This window comes from Acartia tonsa, chromosome 2 (genome assembly GCF_053477335.1).
Source record: "Acartia tonsa isolate MP-2025a chromosome 2, ASM5347733v1, whole genome shotgun sequence".
NCBI lineage: Eukaryota > Metazoa > Arthropoda > Copepoda > Calanoida > Acartiidae > Acartia > Acartia tonsa.
The window spans coordinates 39502622-39523499 of record NC_137261.1 but is presented as its reverse complement, the minus strand read 5'-3'; the positions used below and the strand labels follow the sequence as shown (position 1 = coordinate 39523499).

General features: G+C 32.1%; 1 protein-coding gene across 1 annotated transcript; it reads right to left on the bottom strand.

Annotated features, from left to right (window-relative positions):
• Positions 1-2708: 2708 nt before the first annotated feature.
• On the bottom strand, positions 2709-20673 carry LOC145311804 (uncharacterized). Its single transcript, XM_080150792.1, has 25 exons — positions 20597-20673; positions 20009-20064; positions 19810-19859; positions 19334-19411; positions 19019-19085; positions 18666-18749; positions 17648-17700; positions 17436-17479; positions 16976-17032; positions 16135-16193; positions 14770-14810; positions 14378-14462; positions 13841-13932; positions 13364-13408; positions 12769-12884; positions 11347-11435; positions 10649-10723; positions 9266-9283; positions 8117-8241; positions 6383-6463; positions 5845-5962; positions 5202-5279; positions 4698-4813; positions 3621-3722; positions 2709-3351 (listed from the first exon to the last, which is right to left on the bottom strand). The coding sequence occupies exons 1-25, from the start codon at positions 20670-20672 to the stop codon at positions 3258-3260; spliced, it is 1899 nt and encodes a 632-aa protein (XP_080006918.1). The 5' UTR covers position 20673; the 3' UTR covers positions 2709-3257.
• Positions 20674-20878: the final 205 nt, after the last annotated feature.

The following is a 20878-nucleotide window of genomic DNA, read 5'->3' as shown; positions in this document are numbered from 1 at the left end:
TATGAAATATAGAGGTATCACTCATAATTCATATTTGTATTCTGTACCAAACATTTTGTTAACACAATAGATATATAAAATATAGAGGTACAATCATAATTCATATTTGTATTCTGTACCAACCATTATGTGGATATAATAGATATATAAAATATAGAGGTACTCTCAGAATTCATATTTGTATTCTGTACCAACCATTATGTGAATATAATAGAAATATGAAATATAGAGGTATCACTCATAATTCATATTTGTATTCTGTACCAACCATTTTGTTAACACAATAGAAATATAAAATATAGAGGTACAATCATAATTCATATTTGTATTCTGTACCAACCATTATGTGGATATAATAGATATATAAAATATAGAGGTACACTCATATTTTCTATTTGTATTCTGTACCAACCATTTTGTTAACATAATAGATATATAAAATATAGAAGTAAACTCAGAATTCCTATTTGAATTCAGTACCAACCATTATGTGAATATAATAGAAATATAAAACATAGAGATAAACTCAGAATTCCTATTTGAATATGGTTCCAACCATTATGTAAATATAATAGACATATAAAATATAGAGGTACTCTAATATTTCCTATTTGTATTCCGTACCAACCATTATGTGAATATAATAGACATATAAAATATAGAGGTACACTCATATTTCCTATTTGTATTCTGTACCAACCATTATGTGAATATAATAGAAATATAAAATATAGAGGTACACTCATATTTCCTATTTGTATTCCATACCAACCATTATGTGAACAAAATATAAATATAAAATATAGAGGTATACTAATATTTCCTATTGAATTCCGTACCAACCATTATGTGAATAAAGTAGAAATATAAAATATAGAGGTACACTCATAATTCATATTTGTATTCTGTACCAACCATTATGTGAATATAATAGATATTTAAAATATAGAGGAAAACTCAGAATTCCTATTTGAATTCAGTACCAACCATTATGTGAATATAATAGAAGTATAAAAAATAGAGGTACACTCAAAATTCATATTTGTATTCTGTACCAACCATTTTGTTAACATAATAGATATATGGAATATAGAGGTACACTAATATTTCCTATTTGAATTCCGTACCAACCATTATGTGAATATAATAGAAATATAAAATATAGAGGTACAGTTAAAATTCATATTTGAATTCTTTTACATTACTCCTCACAGACGAAGCCCATTTTGTTCCAAATTTGTATCACTTTGGAAAAGTGCGACTCCAGTTACGTCATATTTTTCTTTCTCGAAAAAGGGAAGGGGGAAAGAAAAAAAGGGAAGGGGGGAAGAAAAAAGAGATGAGAGAAAAGAGGGTTTTCCCTATCTCTTTTGAAGAGATTTTCTTCCCCCCTTCCCTTTTTCGGGAAAGAAAAATATGACGTAACTGGAGTCGCACTTTTCAAAAGTGATACAAATTCGGAACAAAATGGGCTTCGTCCTCCTCACACCCAGAAAATAAGACAAAAAAACATTCTATGACAACAAATACTTAATCTATATTAAAAAATCTTATATTATTTTATTTGAACAATCCTCTGATTATTATAACTCTATTGTGTAAAAGTCTGGGAACATTAAACTGAGATTTTTAGAATTTGCTTGATGATGGAAAAGCATGGAATTTTTAACATTCTTAATACATCCATGTTACAGTACAGTTTAAGTTTTTTAAATAAGATGTCTGCTTTTTCTCCATATAAATCAGACCTTGTTAGAAAAATTACAAAAATTTGATACTTTTTCGCTGTAAAAAATCACCTTTTTTAAATTAAAGTTTCTGATTTAAAAGAATAAATAATATGAAAAGATAGATAATAATATTTTCATCTTATTATATTCATTGTTGTAGTTTTCTATTGAGTATTAAAAGTATGTTGGAAAAATAACTGGCAATATCCCTTCAAGAACTCATGAGGTAAATTTAAATACCACCGCCCCCTCCCCCCCCCCCCAAAAAAAAAAGCAACACATCCCCATTGGATGAACATGATATTAAGAGGAGGTTGGTTCCATCAAAGGAAAACAGTAAAAGTGTCTGACTATGACGTCAGAAAAAAATTAACAATTAACCAATGAGAGGCCGCTATATATTTTACCATTGTGAATACTGGCTTCTCATTGGTTAATTGTTAATTTTTTCTGACGTTATAGTCAGACACTTTTACTGTTTTCCATCAAAGTTGTAAGCATGATGTCTTGGTTATTTAGTAACGAAGCTAATCTAAAATGGGGTAAATGCAATTTTCTGTGCTGCTATTTGAGATAAATGACTATAATTTTTAGTGAAGATTTTAGTATCCATGAGCTTCCAATATATAATTGCCTTGGTCGGACGGTCATTCATTGAAAGACATTAACAATATTTTTTATTGTTTTATAAGGTCTCGTGATGATTTTCATATATTACATATCTATCAAATGAACGTCTTCTATATAATTCACTTTGGACGTTTGTCCTTTAATGAATTTTTGTGCTACGATACTTATGGATTTTGTTTATAGGTAGGGAAAGTTGGGTAAAGGGTAGCTCCAAGGGTTAAGAACTCATAGGGATATCTAAATCTTCAAAATTTCAGATTCTTTCATAGGGATATCTAAATCCCCATAAATTCAGGAGAGAGAGGGGGGGATGAGGAGTTACAAAACGATTGATTGGATTGCACCAAATAACTTTTTATTCTATTTATTAATTTTTCTTTCGAGTTTCCAAAAGTCTAAAAATAATCTCTTAACTTTTCTTTTCAGACATGTTTTACTTTTGTACTTAAAAAGTTATTTCATTTATATTTATATGTTTTTCTTGGTCAAAAATTAAAATACTTTTTATACTTCTTAAACAAGGTAAATAAAAAGTACAATTTTATATATTTATAACAATAAATCAGCATTAATTTTATTTAGATATTTACAAATATCATTGAAGTATCATATTTTTTCTACATTTACTTGATAATAAAAAGAAGATAAGATTTTCCAATTAATCAAAAATATTACAAAAATATTCTTTCAAACGGTTATTGAAACTCCATCATTTAAAAAAAACTTTTACAAACTTAGTACAGCCAAACAAGGTTAAAGGGTGGGAAGGGGGTAATCTGCGCTCTTTAGCATCAGAGGAGAACCAAGAAGATATATTTATAAAAGTATAGTGATAAATATTCAAATTTTGAAATGAACAAGTTAATTCAAGCAATATGAAAGAAATCTAAGTTGACTTTAAATTCTACAATTAGGAAAGAAAGAGCTGTCGACAGTGACAGCGGCTGTATTTTCTCTTCTCTCTTCTAATCTGTGATTCAACAGCTTGAACCTAAACAAGGAAAATAACTTTCAGAAGTAGCGAATCTCTTGATTACAAAAAAAGAACAACAGCCAGGCTTACGATTAACTAATGAAAGATTAAGCTCTCCATTCTTTAGAAACTTAACACAGGTCCTAGGATGGTTATAAGATATTTACTTATGAGAAATAATACTTGGGATGGTTTTATTCTTTTTTTCTGCTTTCCCCATCCTTCAGATATAGAGCTCCTATATTCTAAGCGCGCATCCATCGCTAGTTTATCATAAATCTATGTACCTGTTGTCTTGATCTAATATTTCAACAGTATTGGATCCCCAGTCCCCACCTCCAGCTATTGCCAGCCTTCCAGCAATCCTGCCAACTCCCGGCCTCCATCTCCTACACAGTGCAAAAACAATGGATTTATTATTTCTTGCATATTACACCAGATTATCATGAACTCTAATAAAGTAAACAGGGCCAGATTAACGATCTTCCTCACCCCCCTCCCTTTACCCCATCCCCATCTCTCCAACGGAATATAAGAACTGATCAATAAATAACGAGGGAAATAACAACCTAAATTGACGACACTTCCCCCCATCAAAATATCAAAATTGTACATTTGTAATACTTATAAATATTGGCTTGAGGGGTTCGGTACTACCCTCATCCAATATGGTTATAAACCTTCTCTGAACATATAAGAAGCTTCAGTATTAAAAGAACTATATCAATCGAGTGGTTAGCAAAATCTTAAGCTCCAGACAGACAGACATTTGATGATTGTAAAATTAGATATATTGTAAGGTAATCTTATTATTTAAGCCTCGACCTGCAGCTAACAACCTACTGCTACACAGATAGTTTGAAAAAAATAGATTCGGCTGAAGTACTAAGTGCACATATATATCGAAGCAGCTTATAGTGCCTAATATAACATGACGCTATACAGTACAAATGACCAATGATAGGCCAGTATACATTTATATTGACTAATGGTAAATGTTCTGGCCTATCATTGGTCATTTTTTATTATTCACTATAAGCTGCTTCGTAACTGTCATTTAATTTTCATCACTTAGCTGCAAACAGCTATTCGTGACTGGAAAGTGGTCGCAACTGACATAATATCAACATTCTAATTTTAAAATAAATTTTATGGTCATGGATGACATTATATATATGATGGCATAATAACTAAATACTTATCTTGACATAATAAAGACTAACCATTAACGGAGATTGTTTGCAATAAAATTCTATGGTACCAGATTTCAATAGCCTTTAAAGCTTATTGCAGCTGCGTATTGTACTAAAGTTTTTGGCAACTGCAGCTTTCCAAAAAGTGAGCTGCTGGATAAATAACAGCACCTTGGTTCTTCTAAAGTTCCAATAACCTCCAGAAGAGGTATTCCAGGTCTCTCTAGAGGTACCCAGGCAACCTTCTGACCTCTCTCCCATACACCTCCAGCCAAAATTATTCCTTCCTGTGATACATTGTATTTTATTCTATAATCCAGATTCATGGACGTTAAACTTTTATTTATCAATATTTTTTTTTTTTTTTTTTTGGGGGGGGGGGGGTTGGTGGTGCTAAACGTTTTTAAAATACTCTCTCCCCCAAAATAATCTTCTGTGGAAGAGGCAGGGTAAAACAACAATTTGGGTGTGAAATGTAAAAAGATCATCTTATCTGTCAAAACTAAGGGCTTAGTCCAAAGATTCCCATTATGTAGGGTGATGCGTGATACCTGTTCATGGTCTAAGGCATTACCCCTACTCTTAGAAAATAAAAATAGAAAAATAAATAGATTATTATTTTAATTTTCTCCAGTGTTTTACGCGGCAGAGAATAATTGCTATGATTTTTATTACCTCCTCATTAATATCAAGTTGTGCACACCCCTGCCCCACCAATCTTTCTTCTGCACGTCTTATTTGGGTACCAACTCTTTGGGACAGTACAAAAGATTACATTATCTCAAATATTTATCTGTGATTCAAAGTAAAACATTAACTGTCTGTCCGTATAAAGCTTATGCTATCGCTAACCACTTGAAATATTATGCTTTCGACTTTTCAGGGAATATACCTTTCGATCATACCATTTCATTTTTATGCTATTTTTCTGGAAACAATACTAAGAATTTATTATAAACTACTACCCCCCCCCCCCATAAAAAAATTAGGGTCATAACAGGCGTATATTTCATTTTAATTTTTTATCGCCAATATTAAACGCGAATGGTAACCTCCTTCCCCTCATGGGGCAAAGCCTCTAGTATCTTAACTAGTAATAAAATAAAATGTAAGTAAGTTCTTAAGAGTATCCTGAAATTACGCAATTTTGCAACAAATTTATATAAATTTTGTTTAGACTTTAAAACAAAATTCTGCTTATAAAGTTCTGGTAATCTACAAGTGTTAATGTTCTTCCTTTTTTTTACAGTCTAATTATAGAGCTTTGCTTTTACGGATGTTGTCATCCTTGTTAAGTTGTAATCTTTGTACTGTTCCTGGTTGGAATCTGTTGTGGGATGGCATGGTATGCGCCTCCACCACTCTGGTGTTGGCTAGATCCCCCACCAGTGTAGGAGGGGCGGGTGGGAGGTGCCTGCACTCCATTATAATTATTCCTAAAAAAATTTTAGCATCTATAAGGATTAAATTAAAATTACTAATAATGAAAAACTAAATTAACATTTCTGTAGTCTGAACTAATAGATGAAGATTTTATGAAATAACCAAAGTTTTAAGCCAAAGATAGACAGAGCGTGTCTATAATTTTCACCCAATGTCCTCTCCCTCCTCTAATATCTAATAGTTTTCAACGTTTTGAGTGTACATCACATAATCATCCGATTACAAATTGTCAAAATGGAAGCTTTTCATAGTGACTATAAAAAATGACGTCAAACTGCACTACCATTGGCCTGCCATTAGTAATTTAGTCAGTGTATTGGCGTATCTCTGTCATTTGTATTTATGACGTCATTTTTTTATTGGCACTATAAAGAGCTTCGTTAAAATATATTTGTTATGAATTAATATTTTACCAGTCATTGTCATTCCTCCAATCATTTGTATTTCTATTCCAGTCATCAGGCTGTCTCTGCATCCAGCTATCTCCATCCATTCTAATACAGGAATAATAAATAATTATTATTAAAGATGAGCACCCCCTATTCTTAAATAACCAAGCTGAGTGGTTTCTTACTTGTTGTGCATGATGTATCTGGCCAAACTTGTTTCTTACTTGTTGTGCATGATGTATCTGGCCAAACTTGTTTCTTACTTGTTGTGCATGATGTATCTGGCCAAACTTGTTTCTTATTTGTTGTGCATAATGTATGTGGCAAAACTTGTTTCTTACTTGTTGTGCATAATGTATGTGGCAAAACTTGTTTCTTACTTGTTGTGCATGATGTATGTGGCAAAACTTGTTTCTTACTTGTTGTGCATAATGTATGTGGCAAAACTTGTTTCTTACTTGTTGTGCATGATGTATCTGGCCAAACTTGTTGTGCATGATGTATCTGGCCAAACTTGTTTCTTACTTGTTGTGCATGATGTATCTGGCCAAATTTGTTTCTTACTTGTTGTGCATGATGTATCTGGCTAAACTTGTTTCTTACTTGTTGTGCATGATGTATCTGGCCAAACTTGTTGTGCATGATGTATATAACCAAACTTGTTGTGCATGATGTATCTGGTCAAACTTGTTTCTTACTTGTTGTGCATGATGTATCTGGTCAAACTTGTTTCTTACTTGTTGTGCATGATGTATCTGGCCAAACTTGTTGTGCATGATGTATCTGGCCAAACTTGTTGTGCATGATGTATCTGACCAATCTTGTTGTGCATGATGTATCTGGCCAAACTTCTGGTGCATGATGTATCTAGCCAAACTTGTTGTGCATGATGTATCTGGCCAAACTTGTTGTGCATGATGTATCTGACCAAACTTGTTGTGCATGATGTATCTGACCAAACTTGTTGTGCATGATGTATCTGGCCAAACTTGATGTGCATGATGTATCTGGTCAAACTTGTTGTGCATGATGTATCTGACCAAACGCCCATTAGATAACAAGCCCATTGATTGCACTACCTTTGTCTGAAAGTCCCTACTGTGCATAGTAATGAGTTGCGCCTGTTTTGGGACTAGACAAGGCATTCCCCCTACTCTAACTATTTATGTCGCGCACCTAACATAACAGCCGTAGGAATCATTTTTAACGTCTTTAGTTATGACGCGGTGTCGGGCTGATATTCGAACCTATCACCTCCCAGACGACAAGCTAATGCGCTACTTCGTCTGAAAGTCCCTACTGTGCATAGTTTTGGGCCAAGGCATTCTCCCTACTCTAACTATTTTTGTTGTGCACCTGACATAGCAATTTAATTTTTTTTATAATTGATACTATATAATAAACTAGCGGCTTCGCCCCTAGCATCTAGGGGCTTTGCCCCAAGAGATGGTAAAAAAAGTGTAAGGTGAAATTTATAAAAAAAAATATTCCACAAAGGAAATCTTCTACAAAGGACCAAGGATATTTCTTACAAAAAAAAAAAAAAAAAAAAATGGGGGGAATTTTTTGGTTTTTGGGGGGGTTGGGGGTGTCCCACCCCCCAAGAAAATAGTTTAAAACCACCACAGGACCAATAGGTATATACCCTGAAGAGTAGAATCCAATCGGTTCAGTAGTTACCGAGATCTTAAGGGACAGACAGACGGACAGACATCAAGCTACTTTGTATTATAGATAAAAATTAAAACAATTACAAACCTTGGAGGAAGATCTTGTCTTGGCATCCAGTTATCAGGATCATTTCTGGCAGGCAGAGTGTCCTGGATAGGTACACCAACCTTGAAGCGGCCACCACCATTCAGGGACTGCCATTCGTTGGGTCTGACAGTCAGTTTTGTATTCAAATATTTTATACTTTAATTATAACCGCTTCAAATATTTTATTAGATGAGTTATAATTGGCTTAAAGTTTTCAAGTGGCTAAATATTTATCTAATGTTTAATATTTTATGTAAAACAAGCGGCTACTCTCCTAGAAGCCTCTAGGGGCAATTAGGTAAGGAAGAGAGTGACCTCCCAATTTTCAACCTAAGTTTTTAAAAAAATTTAGGGGGGGGGTTGTTTTTTTTCTATGAGTTTTTCATTTTGGGAGTGCGGAGGAACCCTCCCCAGAAGAGTTATAAACCTTCCATGGACCTAAAAGATGCTTCACTGTAAAGAAGAACCATTTAGGTTTAGCGGTTAGCGATATCCTTCGCTACAGACAAACTCAGCTTACTATTTAAATAATAGGATACTAGAGTTGCGTCATAGCATCTAAAAGCTTTATATTCAAAGGGGTAAGAGAGGAATGGAAAAATATCCTAGGCTTTAAATTGAAATAAAATAGTATAAAACCATCCCGGTACCTATGTAAAGATTCCATAAAAAGAAGAACTTCAATATCTATGGAAACCTTAAGATTCACAATAGGATAATGTATGTTTTAAGTTGAAACACTTGTTTTTTTGAACTAGTTATGCTAAATTTAAAAATTTCAAATTCAAAACAAATAATAAAATATAACCTATCGATGCTTATGAAATTTTTTTATGTGAATAATATTGATTGAAGTTTACACAATCCTTTTTTTTCATTGTTAGGATCAGTTACAAAATATTTTTAACAAAAGATACATTCTGTTAAAAAAACAAGTAGGTATACTTTTTTTCTAGAGCAAATTTAAAACGAATTTTAGGCTTTCGAGAGAGAGAGAAAAAGAGAGAGAGAGAGAGTTTGAGAGAGAGATTTGCAAAATTAGTAATTATATCCAACATCTACAGTAGACCTGTTACTCAAAATACACTTCGAACTTTAGGGTCTAGTCTACAGAGATTCTACGCATCTTAAAATATTTGTAATATTCCTTTGAGGAAGAGGGGGGCCCTGAAATAAATATATATACATAATTTAATAACCTTGAAAAATTATTAATACCAAGGTTTAGATCTTCAACAAAAACAAAGAATAAATGTTTTTTAACAAAAGTTTTTATCTGTTAGCCTTCATATTTTCAATACCTTACCACGTGAGAGCGTAATTCTTCTTCGATAACATAACAGCAGTAGGAACCACTTTTAACGTCTTTAGTTATGACGCGGTGTCGGGCTGATATTCGAACCTATTACCTCCCAGACGACAAGCGGATGCGCTACTTGTTATGGGAACAAATCGACATACCATAGTAAATACCTCACTAGAGAAATGTTGTACAAAACATCAATAGATCTTAGTAAAATATTTTGAATGAATAGAAATATGTTTGATGTAGAATATAAATGATAAAATATATACTATGATGTAAAAATGAAGAAGGAGTAGATGAAAAATACTTTATGTTTAGAATCAAGTAACTTGCTGCAATTATGGTCTGTACGTCCTTACGACACGGTTAGATCTTTTCGCTGAGTCTCCTATTTTAAACTTAAGATTATGATTCCTGTAACAGATTGGTACGATTTAAAAAGCGCAGTAACTCTATAATCGTTACCAGAAAGCCCGTGCGTCAATTTAAAACAACTTTTTGTATGATATAATATAAAATATCCTCTTTTTATCTGATTTTTGGAACATTAATTCCTAGGACAACAAACTACATATTTTAAGCTAGCTAATAATTCAAATATTCATAGCTAACTTATTATATGTGTTGTAATATGCTTCACATTATACAGGGGAAGAAATTTTTACACAATATAATTTATCAAAGAAATGCTTTATCTTGAGAAATGCAACGATTCATTATTTGAACGAAATGAAAAAATTAAACCCTTGCATGCCAAAATCAAACAACAAATAACATTCTACCATTGTTCTTCCACTGTTATCCTATTGGCTGTTTAAACAGTGTATCTCTATTTATTTATCTAATTGTGCGACTTTGCAAGTCAAGGTTGGTTAATTATAACTTAACAAGTTGTTTTTACAACAAAAATAGAACGTACTTAGATATAGACTATATGATATCATCTATGTAATTGATTCAATACTATATATCAAACCAGCAGCTACATCCTTAGAGGCCTCAAGGGGTACTTGACGTGGTGATTTTTTATTTTAGTTTTGATAAGAAAAAGTAAAAAAATATTAGGGGGAGATTGTATCCCTCCCCCCACAGGACCTATGAGAGTCTATATTTTAAAGGAGAACCATAAGCAATATGCTAGCAGATGAAAAAAGGTACCCGCCAATTTGGGTAAGGAAATTGTCTAGGTTATACATCTATAATTGTACATTTATTGTTGTATTAACCTGGTTTCCCATGTCCACAGGTTTGAAAGCAGCCCTGGTTGGTGCAAATCCTCCCAATCGTGGAGCTCGAGTTACCTAAGAAAACAAGGATGACAACAACCAGAAGTAGAACATAGGGAAAAAATCCCGAATGGACAAACGGACAAAGTAAGTTATAGAGCAGTTATTCATGGCCAAGAAAAAACCTTATGTATCAATATTTAAATGTGTTTTGTAGCATGACCACAAAACTGACTACTAAATGCTTTTTGGTAAGGGGTATCTTCACCAAAAAAAAATCAGCAGTCAAATAGCAGCATAGATCTACCTTATAGAGTTATGACAAACAAAAGGAATTATAAAGTAGATTTTTTACTAAATAAAAATCAACTTTAAGTGGTTTGTTTTTATATGTTCAAGGATATTATGGAGGAGATACGGAAAGTGTCATGTGTGACGTCATAAAAATACGTCTAAAAAGGATGAATTATAGGAAAATTTGTAAAGAAAACACCAAAAAAGAGATGGATTTAAACGCATTTTTATGACGTCACACATGACACTTTCAATATCTCTTAACATGGATAGAAATTTATCTTCTTTGTACTTTTATCTGCTTTTATGCATTTTAATTGTTGAAAGAAAAATGATTTTATTGATATTTTAAACTCTCCAATATAGCATAAAACCGTCCAAGGGATAATTAAATAAAAATCTACCTCTCTTCTTTGTCTTCTATTATAATGGTCCATAGGGTTCTGAGTAAATCCAAATATATCATCAATATTTTTGGTTCCCTTTTCAAACACTAAATAAAAACATTAATAACATTTTGAAATCAGCGATTATTTCATGTCAGTTTGAAATAATATTATTCCTATATTTACAACTAGCGGCTGCGCCCCTAAAAATCTCTAGGTCCACTTCAATGAGGGGTCAGGGGGAGGTTAGAAAGAAAAAGTGATACAAAAATTTTGTAAAGTTATTTTTTTTGTTTTGATTAAGATCTCTTTGATAGGGTTGAGGTAACCTCTTCCCAAAATGAAAAGAAAATTAAACCCAGGACCTATGAGAAGCTTCGCTGTGAAGGAGAACCAAATAAGTCCAGCGGTTATCAATGTATTTTGTTACAGTACATATAGTAAAAAATGTTACTTTTATTTAAGGATTATCTCAGATGGAGGGGAGATTATCAGGTTTAACAATTTCAGAATGTGTAATTATACCAAAGTTACCATGTTAAAAGATCTTTATCTGAACAATCTAGTCAACAACCCATGAAAAACTCTTTATAATCAAGATTTGGGATATTGATTTTAAGATTTCAAAAGATGTTATTGTTAAATTATTGAAATTTTAAAACAATATATCCTCTGCCAAAATAGTTTTAAACCTTCTCTGGATCTATATGACTGTGTAGTTATCATAGATCCATTTTGGTTTTCCATTATATTTTTCAGGGCTCGGCAGCCGCCTGTAATCCTCAGGGGAATCAACATCACAATTTTAAAAATCAGCTATAAGTCTAAACTTGACCCAATTATAGCAATCTCTCTTTTCAAAAAAATTTTAAAGCATCCAAACAGTTTTAAATTTGAGGCTGACGCGCGGCTGCCGAGCCTTGATATTTTTCTCCCTTAAAAGCACAGGAAAGTTGCATTGGTGTTGATACGACCCTGATTCTCAGTTCGTCCTTGTTATTCAATCATTAATTTCAACTTTTAGTTCATTTAACTTTTCTTTTATAATTTTATAATTTTTATCCTAATTCTATTCTTGAAGTTCTCATTTTTCACATGCCAATATTGATTAGTCATTCTTATTCTTTGTTTTCAGCTTGATTAGATAAAGTTAGAAATTCTATAACAAGAATGGCAACTTTAATAAACGAGGGTAAAAGCTAAAAAATTGAAAATTCTTATAATACTGGGGTGTAATTCTCAAATATAAAGTAGATTCGTGATTTTTTCATAATCGATTGATTATCATTATATATCTAAAAAAAAATAATTTTATAATCCCCTAAAGCCTCGGCACGCAGTCGCTAGTATTATTTTTTTTCCTTGTATAAACACACTATAAATATAGTTACCATATTGTTTATTTTTTTTATGAAATAAACATACTATAAATATATATACCATTTTTTATTTGATTCCAAATACTGGGAGGTTTATCTTTTTGATTCAGAATTTCTTGATTTTTTCTTCTTCTCTCTTCCTCGGCTCGTCGTTGCAGTTCTTCTGTCATGGCATTCCTTAAAGGTAAATCACTTATTTATTCTAAATTCTAACCTGACCCTCGGATAAGCTTCATTAACAACACAATAGTGTTACACTTCCTAAGCCTACAAGCTAAACTTAGATATCTAATGTATTTCAATAGTCTGATGTTTAAAAATTTTATACAAATTTTCGTGATTATCTTTGCAAAGAAAAACAATTTAAATGATTTCTATTAGTGTAAACTGAATACAAATAAAACACAAGAAGAACCTCAATTCAAAAGTAGCAATGCACTGCAAAATTAAAAATCAGGACAAAAAGCTGTTTAATATGCCTGAATAAGCTTCATAGCAAGGACGTTAAAGTTTTTTATTCTTTGCTTTTACTTTTTTGGGGGTTCGGGAGTGGGCGGGGGCTTAAATTCTTAATAGCTACATTCTTGTAATGGGAAACATACTGACGGACATACAATGAATATATCCAGTAGGTGAGCTACGAAAAAATATAATACCTTGAGTTAGGATCTCCATGCTGCCAATTGTTTACACCTCCTCCACTAAATTATATATTCTACTAGCAAGGTGTTCAGTATTCTAAGACGGACTAAGGGGGCAGAAAAAAAGAATTAATGCTTAAATTTAAAGTGGAGTAGCATTAGTATGGACCGATGTGATGCTTCCCTGAAATTGAGAACTGAATCAGTTCATTGGTAAGCGAGTTCTTGACGAACAAAGATCAAAATAAATGTGAAATATCAAAATTAATTTTCAGTATGACTTAAAACCAATAAATATCTGCTGGTTTAGAACCGGTTCTCAGCCATACTGAAAAATCATGTATATCATCAAGAATGATAAAATTAATACAAGTTTTTATTAGCACAGCCAAAACTAATTTTAATCTCGTAATTTTTCATTTTAGTATCCGCGGAAAGCTGTCTATAATATTATGCAATAAATAAAACTATTCCTATCCCTTACTTATTTACCTCAAAGTGATTGATGGAGATGTCATGAGATAAGGTATGTCTGGTCTGATAGAATTTACTGGCTTTTGCTTTCTCTTCTTTCTCTCTGAATCCTAAATATAATTTACCTATTATTATCCTTATAATACAGTAACAGGATCTGTGTGTGTGTGAGTGTGTGTGTGTGTGTCTGTTAAAAGTAACAGGATCTCTGTCTTCCCCGCCCCCCAAAATTTGTACCCTTTAACTCAAGTGCCACCAGAGGCCTCTAGGGGCTAGTAATATCCTATTATATAAAGTTGTAAAGTCTTTTTGTCTGTGAAGATCTCGCTAATACCAGGACCATTATGGTTCTTCTTAACAGTGCAGCTTAATATAGGTTCTTAACTATTTTTGGGGGAATTAGAAAGTATATAATTTAATCAATTTTAAGATTTTTGACCTTTTTCCTGGAAAATTGTCTTTAAGCACAATACGATATATGATTTTACAGTGTTGCTCAGAAACAGTATTAATATAGCGGAAATAAATCCGATTTAAAGCCACAAAATGTTTTACCTGGATATTAAACCTGATTTCATTTTCATCCAACTGTTCCTCCGGGTCCTCTATGTGGGGTGGGGGTGGCAGTGCAACACGCCCTCTAAAAAATTAATTTATTGCCCCCCTTCCCTGTTGTGTTGTTAATATACTTGATTTGTCAAAATTAAAGGCTTTTTTCAAGTAACAAAAAGCAATATGTGCATACGCAATTTTACACATTTTTAGTGGTTGCGCTCTAAGCATCAACAAGCTCTGTATTCTAAGGGGTAGAGAAGGGGCAGAAAATAGTCTCAAACCATCCTGGGGCCTTTGTAGAGCATAAAATTAAGAACTTAATCGGTGAGGTTAGTGAGATCTTAATGATGAAACAAAAACCTCACTACTTTCTCTGATAATAATGAGCTGACCTCATTTGCATAGCCAGTAATCGTTCTAAAGTTTCATTTCTGATACACAAAAACATCAAAATAAAAATCACTTTCAGAAAAAATTATTGTTTAATCAAGTAAAACTATTTTAAACCAATATTTTGCCAGTTATTATAACAGATTTTTTAAGATTGCATTATTTTCTTCATTGATAACTATTTATGCTATTGTACCCTATCATGCTGACAAATATAGTTTTTTCCTAGATATAATGTTTTATCCCTGATTACTCAATAAAAATCCGGGAGGTTTACTGAAGATGTTTTTTTCTGTGAAAATATTTCCAAGATAAATGAGAATATTGAAGATAGATGTCTCAAATTTCTGGGATTTCCTTATGATAATCTGCTCCTTATTTTGTTTTGTCCGTCGGTCTGCTTTTTTTTCAAGTTTATTTTTTTTAAATGCAGTTACTATTTCCTATAATATAATGTATTAATGTTTTTTTTTCCGAAGCTGAAGATCCGGAAATGGATTGTACTTTTCATAAATGCTTTATAATTGGCTTATTGTGGTTTTATGCTATTTTCCTGACCTCACCTGCACTTCCCTATATACTATTGGTGAATCAACTAATAATAATTTAAAGGGACTATATATAATTTATTTTTTATGAATTGAAAGTGTGAAAGAGAAAATAAATAGAATTATGTATTAATTAATATTAATGAAAAAACACTCTATTTTGTTAATGATATATTATATTAGTAAGTGATTTTTAGTGTTTCTATAAAATACATTATTTATCAAAACATATTCTATTTATTTGATAAATACATTGACGTTGGATTAATTGGAAATAAAAAGTAATCTTTTCAAAATTAGTAGTCTGTAAGTTTTTTTTTCCACTCCGAATGTCTATTTGTATGTAACAATAAGTTTTTTCTCTGGAATATCTCATTCTTGTTAACAGAATTTAGTGTCCTTTGTAATATTAATTTTGTACCTTAGTGTTCAAGGTTCGAAACTTAGCTTGTTATAAATTAGAATTTAGAAGATTAAACGTGTTAAACAGACAACTTTTAAGTTGAAGCATAGCCTAAAAAGGCGTTGGGAGACCCTTCCACGTTTTTTTAAAATGTTAATTATATCAAATAAGGGGAGAGGAGGATATTTTTCTTGATAAGCATTGCATTCAACGTCATATAATCTAGAAACTGTTCTTTTACCATTACTAAATATCTCGAAAATTGTGCAAAGTTCGGGCCCACAATCTAAGAGATCTTGGTGTGACACACACATACACATACACACTCACACAAACACACATACACACACACACACACACAGAACAGGTTATTTTATGTAATATTATAATAGAGATTAAAATTGTGATGTTTTCCTTATTCTAGCAAGCTTCATATGGTCCCAAGAACTTTTACCACTTCTCAACAGCTCTACGCCTAAATAAAAATACAGCTTTCCTTGTCTAATGTTTAATTGATTATGATTTTTCAAGGACTATTTTGTACAAATTTTAAATGACTGAGTTAATTGCACAGATTTTATTTAATATTAGCATCCGAATGATATACCAATCAACCTATAATTATTATTGGTATTTTCTGCTTATGCTACGGCCTTACCAGGTTATTAAACTAGCAAATAATGCATAAAATTGTGTAAATATATGCATATAATATCAAGTTGTATGCTTATGTTGATTTATTTCTTGGTCAATATATCTTGAGGGGATGGCGTTACCCTTCCTTACAGTAGTTAGAAACCTATGAATAACTACTCTGAAAAGGAGAAACATAACGGTTCAGCGGTTAAAAGATCCTTTGTAACACAAACAAATATTCTGTTACTAGTATGTAGATAAGAATATATCAGAGTTGCGGAGCCGTTTAATTTTGATGCGGCTCCGGCTCCTAACTAAAATTAATATATAAATTTTTGTTCATTATTGAATTGAGAAAATAAAATAAATAATATGAAATATTTTGCTTTGATTTGATTAAAGCTATATAAAAGTAGAGGGATGTGTGTCTATTTGTTAAGTAACAATAGTTTTTCAATTTATTAAATAGAAATAGACCGTTAAAAAATGATTTTTAGCTAATCCGGAGCCGGAGCCGTTTTTAACGAAAATTACGGCTCCGGCTTCGGATCCACCAAAATATGGCGGCTCCGCGGATCCCGGCTCCGGCTTCAGCTTCACAACACTGGAATATATATTTACCTTGTTCACCGACATACCACAGATTGTTATTGACAAGACCAGCACAACCATCAGAACCTTAACATTATTTCAACATTTTTATTTATTAAGTAAAATTGATGGGAAGAGATTTGAAAAAAGAAGGCGTATAATTTATAATTCAATTGTTTGAGTAAAATATATCCTTTTCATATTTAAAAAAAAAGCTATTTTTTTTTCCAGTATAGATTCGAAATCGATTAATATCCACTGGATTACAACCTGTTCTCAGTCATAATGAATCATGTATACCAGTTTTGTAAGCCTGGGCCTTCAGCCCCTTCGCGCTAAAAAAAACTGGTTTTAATCTTATAATTTTTCATTTCAATATACACGGAAAGCTGTCTGTAATACGATGCGATAAATAGCTATTCTTTTTTCCTGCACAATGACTGATATCTCTTAGTTCTGACGGTCATCTTTTCTTAAAATTTTATTTTACCTGGATAGGTAAGATTCTTAAGCACACGCCAACCTTCCTCTTTCCTACAATATCAAATGTTGAACTCGTTTAATGTTATGTTAAAACAAGCAAAGTTTCAAATCAATAAAACATTTCTATCGAGAATTTCAATAAAAAAGTTTTATAAAAATATTCGAAAAATAAAAAGTTTGTTAAAACAGAAAGACAAAGGTTTTATGAATGAAATACACCTTCTAAGTCTACTATACTCCATCACAATATTTCTCTTCTCCCAAGGTCGATCCTTAAAACAAAAATGTTCTGATTTTTTTTTCTTACAAAAGGGTTCAAAAAAATACAAGGTATTCTTAATATTTTTTACAAACGGCAGGTGAAAAGTACAATTGTAAGATTATTTTTTCTTTTCTAAAATATTATTAAGACAGATAAAACGACAGATGCTAAGACAGATATAAACGTGAATTAATATATAGACAAAAAGACAGATAAATAAGACAAATGTTGAGACGTATATACCTGTGAATTAATATACTTTCTGTATATATGTAGATAAAAAGACAGATAAAAAAACAGAGGCTGAGACAAACAGATCTGAATTTGAATTTGAACCTGTGAATTCATATCCAGAGAAAAAGACAGATGAAAAAGACATATGTATGCTGAGACAAACAAATATACATGTGAATTCATAATTAGATAAAAAGACAGACAAAGAAGACAGATGCTAAAACAAACAGATATTCCTGTAAATTCATATACGGAGAAAAAGAGAGATAAATCAGACAGATGCTAAGACAGACATATTTACTCTGAATTCATATACAGACAAACAGATTAATAAAATAGTCAGATGCTGAGGTAGACAGATATACCTGTGAATTAATATACAGACAAAATGACAGGCAAAGAAGACAGATATACATGTAAATCCATATACAGGCAAAAAGAAAGATAAAAAGACAAATGCTAAAACAGATTTGCCTGTGAAAAGACAAAAAGACAGATAAAACAGACAGGTGCTGAGACTAACAGATTTACTGTGAATTAATATACAGATAAACAGACAAATAAAATAGACAGATGCTAAGGCAGACAGATATACCTGTGAATTCAAATACAGACAAAAATAGAGATAAAAAGACATACAAAAAAGACAGATAAAAAAGAAAGACAGATACAAAGGCAAATATACCAGTGAATTCAAGTAAACACAAACAGACAGATAAAAAGGCAGACAGTCAGATATACCTGTGAGTTCATATACAGACTCTCTCTTCCCCCAAGCATATACAGTGTATTTTTACCCACTGCCATTGCCGAAAAGGCCAATCCCTTAAAAAATCAAACATATTAAAAAGAAAGGTCGGCAGCTACGCGGCTAAAACTGAATACAAGTTTGCGGCTGCAGGTTTAGGCTGCGACTGAGGCTGACTGTTTTGAAATTTAGTGGCTTAGTAAGCCTTGCGGCTGTCACAAAGTCCTTACTGAGGGGCTTCACAATAGCACGGCTGACTGTGGCCGCTGATCCTTTTATTTTTGTTTTCAATTGAAATTTACCCATTCGTAAAATATATTAAATTTAAATTAATAATTATACAGACCTGAGGTTGTTCAGCTGCTAACTTTGCCCAGGTTTTGTTTGTCAACGAGTAGGTCAAACAATTTTTTCTATAATATACAAAAGATTACACCAATTCTATTTTGCTAGTTTTCGAGAAAAAATATCAGAATTATTTTTAGATAACGGTAATGTGAAATAGCTGGTATAAAACTAAAGTATTTATAGAGAAAAATTACAGGATGACACATCGAAGCTAAGGTTTGAAGAACTCACATTACATTTTTAAAGTATCAAAATGAGAACTTTAGTAAGATAAATACAACCTAATGGACTAAAAAAGATCTATATAAACTACCTTTCATGAATATGTTTACCAGAATGTCCCCCACAAACATAAACAGTATCTCCAATTAGGCCAGCTGAATGTCCCTGTCTACAATAGACCTTTTTTTTTAGAATTTAGCCCAGTTTCTTATACATATATACATTATACATGAAGAATAATTTACAATTGTAGAAATGTTGATGGGTGATTTCCCAAAAAGGGTCTATAAAGCACTGAAATCAATTCCACTATTTTTTAAATGAATTGTAAAAAAAGGGGGTTGGGTACCCTAACCCTTTGGGATTTACACCGATGGTACCCAAACCCTGCGGGGCTGCCTACTACCCAATATTACCGAACCATAACGGGCCGAAAAAAAATAAAAAAAAATAACCCAATTATTTTCAATTTACTTTAAAATAAGGTATAAGATTTTTCTGTGCACTAAGAGGCAACTTGAGGGAAACTGCCTGAAAATAACCTAACCTTTTAAAGATTATCTATACCTTGGTTCTGGCATGTTCTCCAGCCTGCATACCCCACGGGGTCCAACCAACTTTAAATAAAATATTAATAAACAATCTATGATCCAATTTTTTTAAATTCGCAAATCTATGAACAGAAATTTGTAAATTAAATATTCTATCACGCCTTAAGTTGAATTAAACATAATAAATTCTAAATGCTAGGTAAAAAATGCATTACCTCAACACTAGCTAACTCAACATGAGTTTGTCTAGAGTGATCAAGGTATCTCCCACCTAGTAAAATAAAAATTAGATGACCCTTAATCATCCTTACATCAAAATGACTGGGTGTCCGTATGTGGCAAAGGATCTCACAAATAGCCAGAATCACCTGATTCTCTTTACATTAAAGCTTTTTTTTAACCAGGAAAAGTTTATAACTATTTTTGGGAGAGTATTTACACAAGTGTCTAAAAAAATCAGCCATGAGACGTCATAAAAAAGAGGGATGAGAGGAGAAGTGGGAGAGAAAACCCCTAAAAAGCAGATGGATAATCCCTCATTTTTATGACGTCACAAGGCTGATTTTAAGACACTTTGTGAAGCTTCCATAAAATTCTTTGCTACATTGATTAAATCTTGGTTAAAAATAAGGTGTAAAATTTTTTATGTTATTTTTCAATTTATCATCAAATTCACTTGGCCCTAAAGATCTCTGTAGAAATCTTTCCTCCTCCTAAAGTGCAAGCCCCCCCCCCGGCCCCCCCCCCTAAATTGCATAAATAACTAAACTGAAAAGGTATAATTTGAAAATGTTTCACCTAACCTATGACCATTAAGACTTCCATTGATTGCCCATATTTTGATAAACATAAAATTAAAAATAAGTAGGTTACTATCATTTTGTCTGAAAAAAATTATTTAGAGATATTTAATTTACATAGCAAACTTTTAATATTAATTAATAATTTGATGATAGGCTACACACAGCTAGTGAAAGAGGTAAATGGGTTGATTCAATAAGTTGGGTGTTTAAAAGTTTCATCCAATAATTTTGTAATCTACAGAAGAGATAATTTTGTGTATCATTGTTGGGAAAGTACATCAA

Coding starts and splice junctions, on each gene's coding strand:
- LOC145311804 (XM_080150792.1), bottom strand. CDS start 20,672: ATGATAGTAACCTACTTATTTTTAATTTTATGTTTATCAAAATATGGG. Junction 19,860..20,008: donor TTGAGTTAGCTAGTGTTGAG/GTAATGCATTTT, acceptor TTTTATTTAAAG/TTGGTTGGACCCCGTGGGGT. Junction 3,352..3,620: donor ATATTAGATCAAGACAACAG/GTACATAGATTT, acceptor TTCCTTGTTTAG/GTTCAAGCTGTTGAATCACA.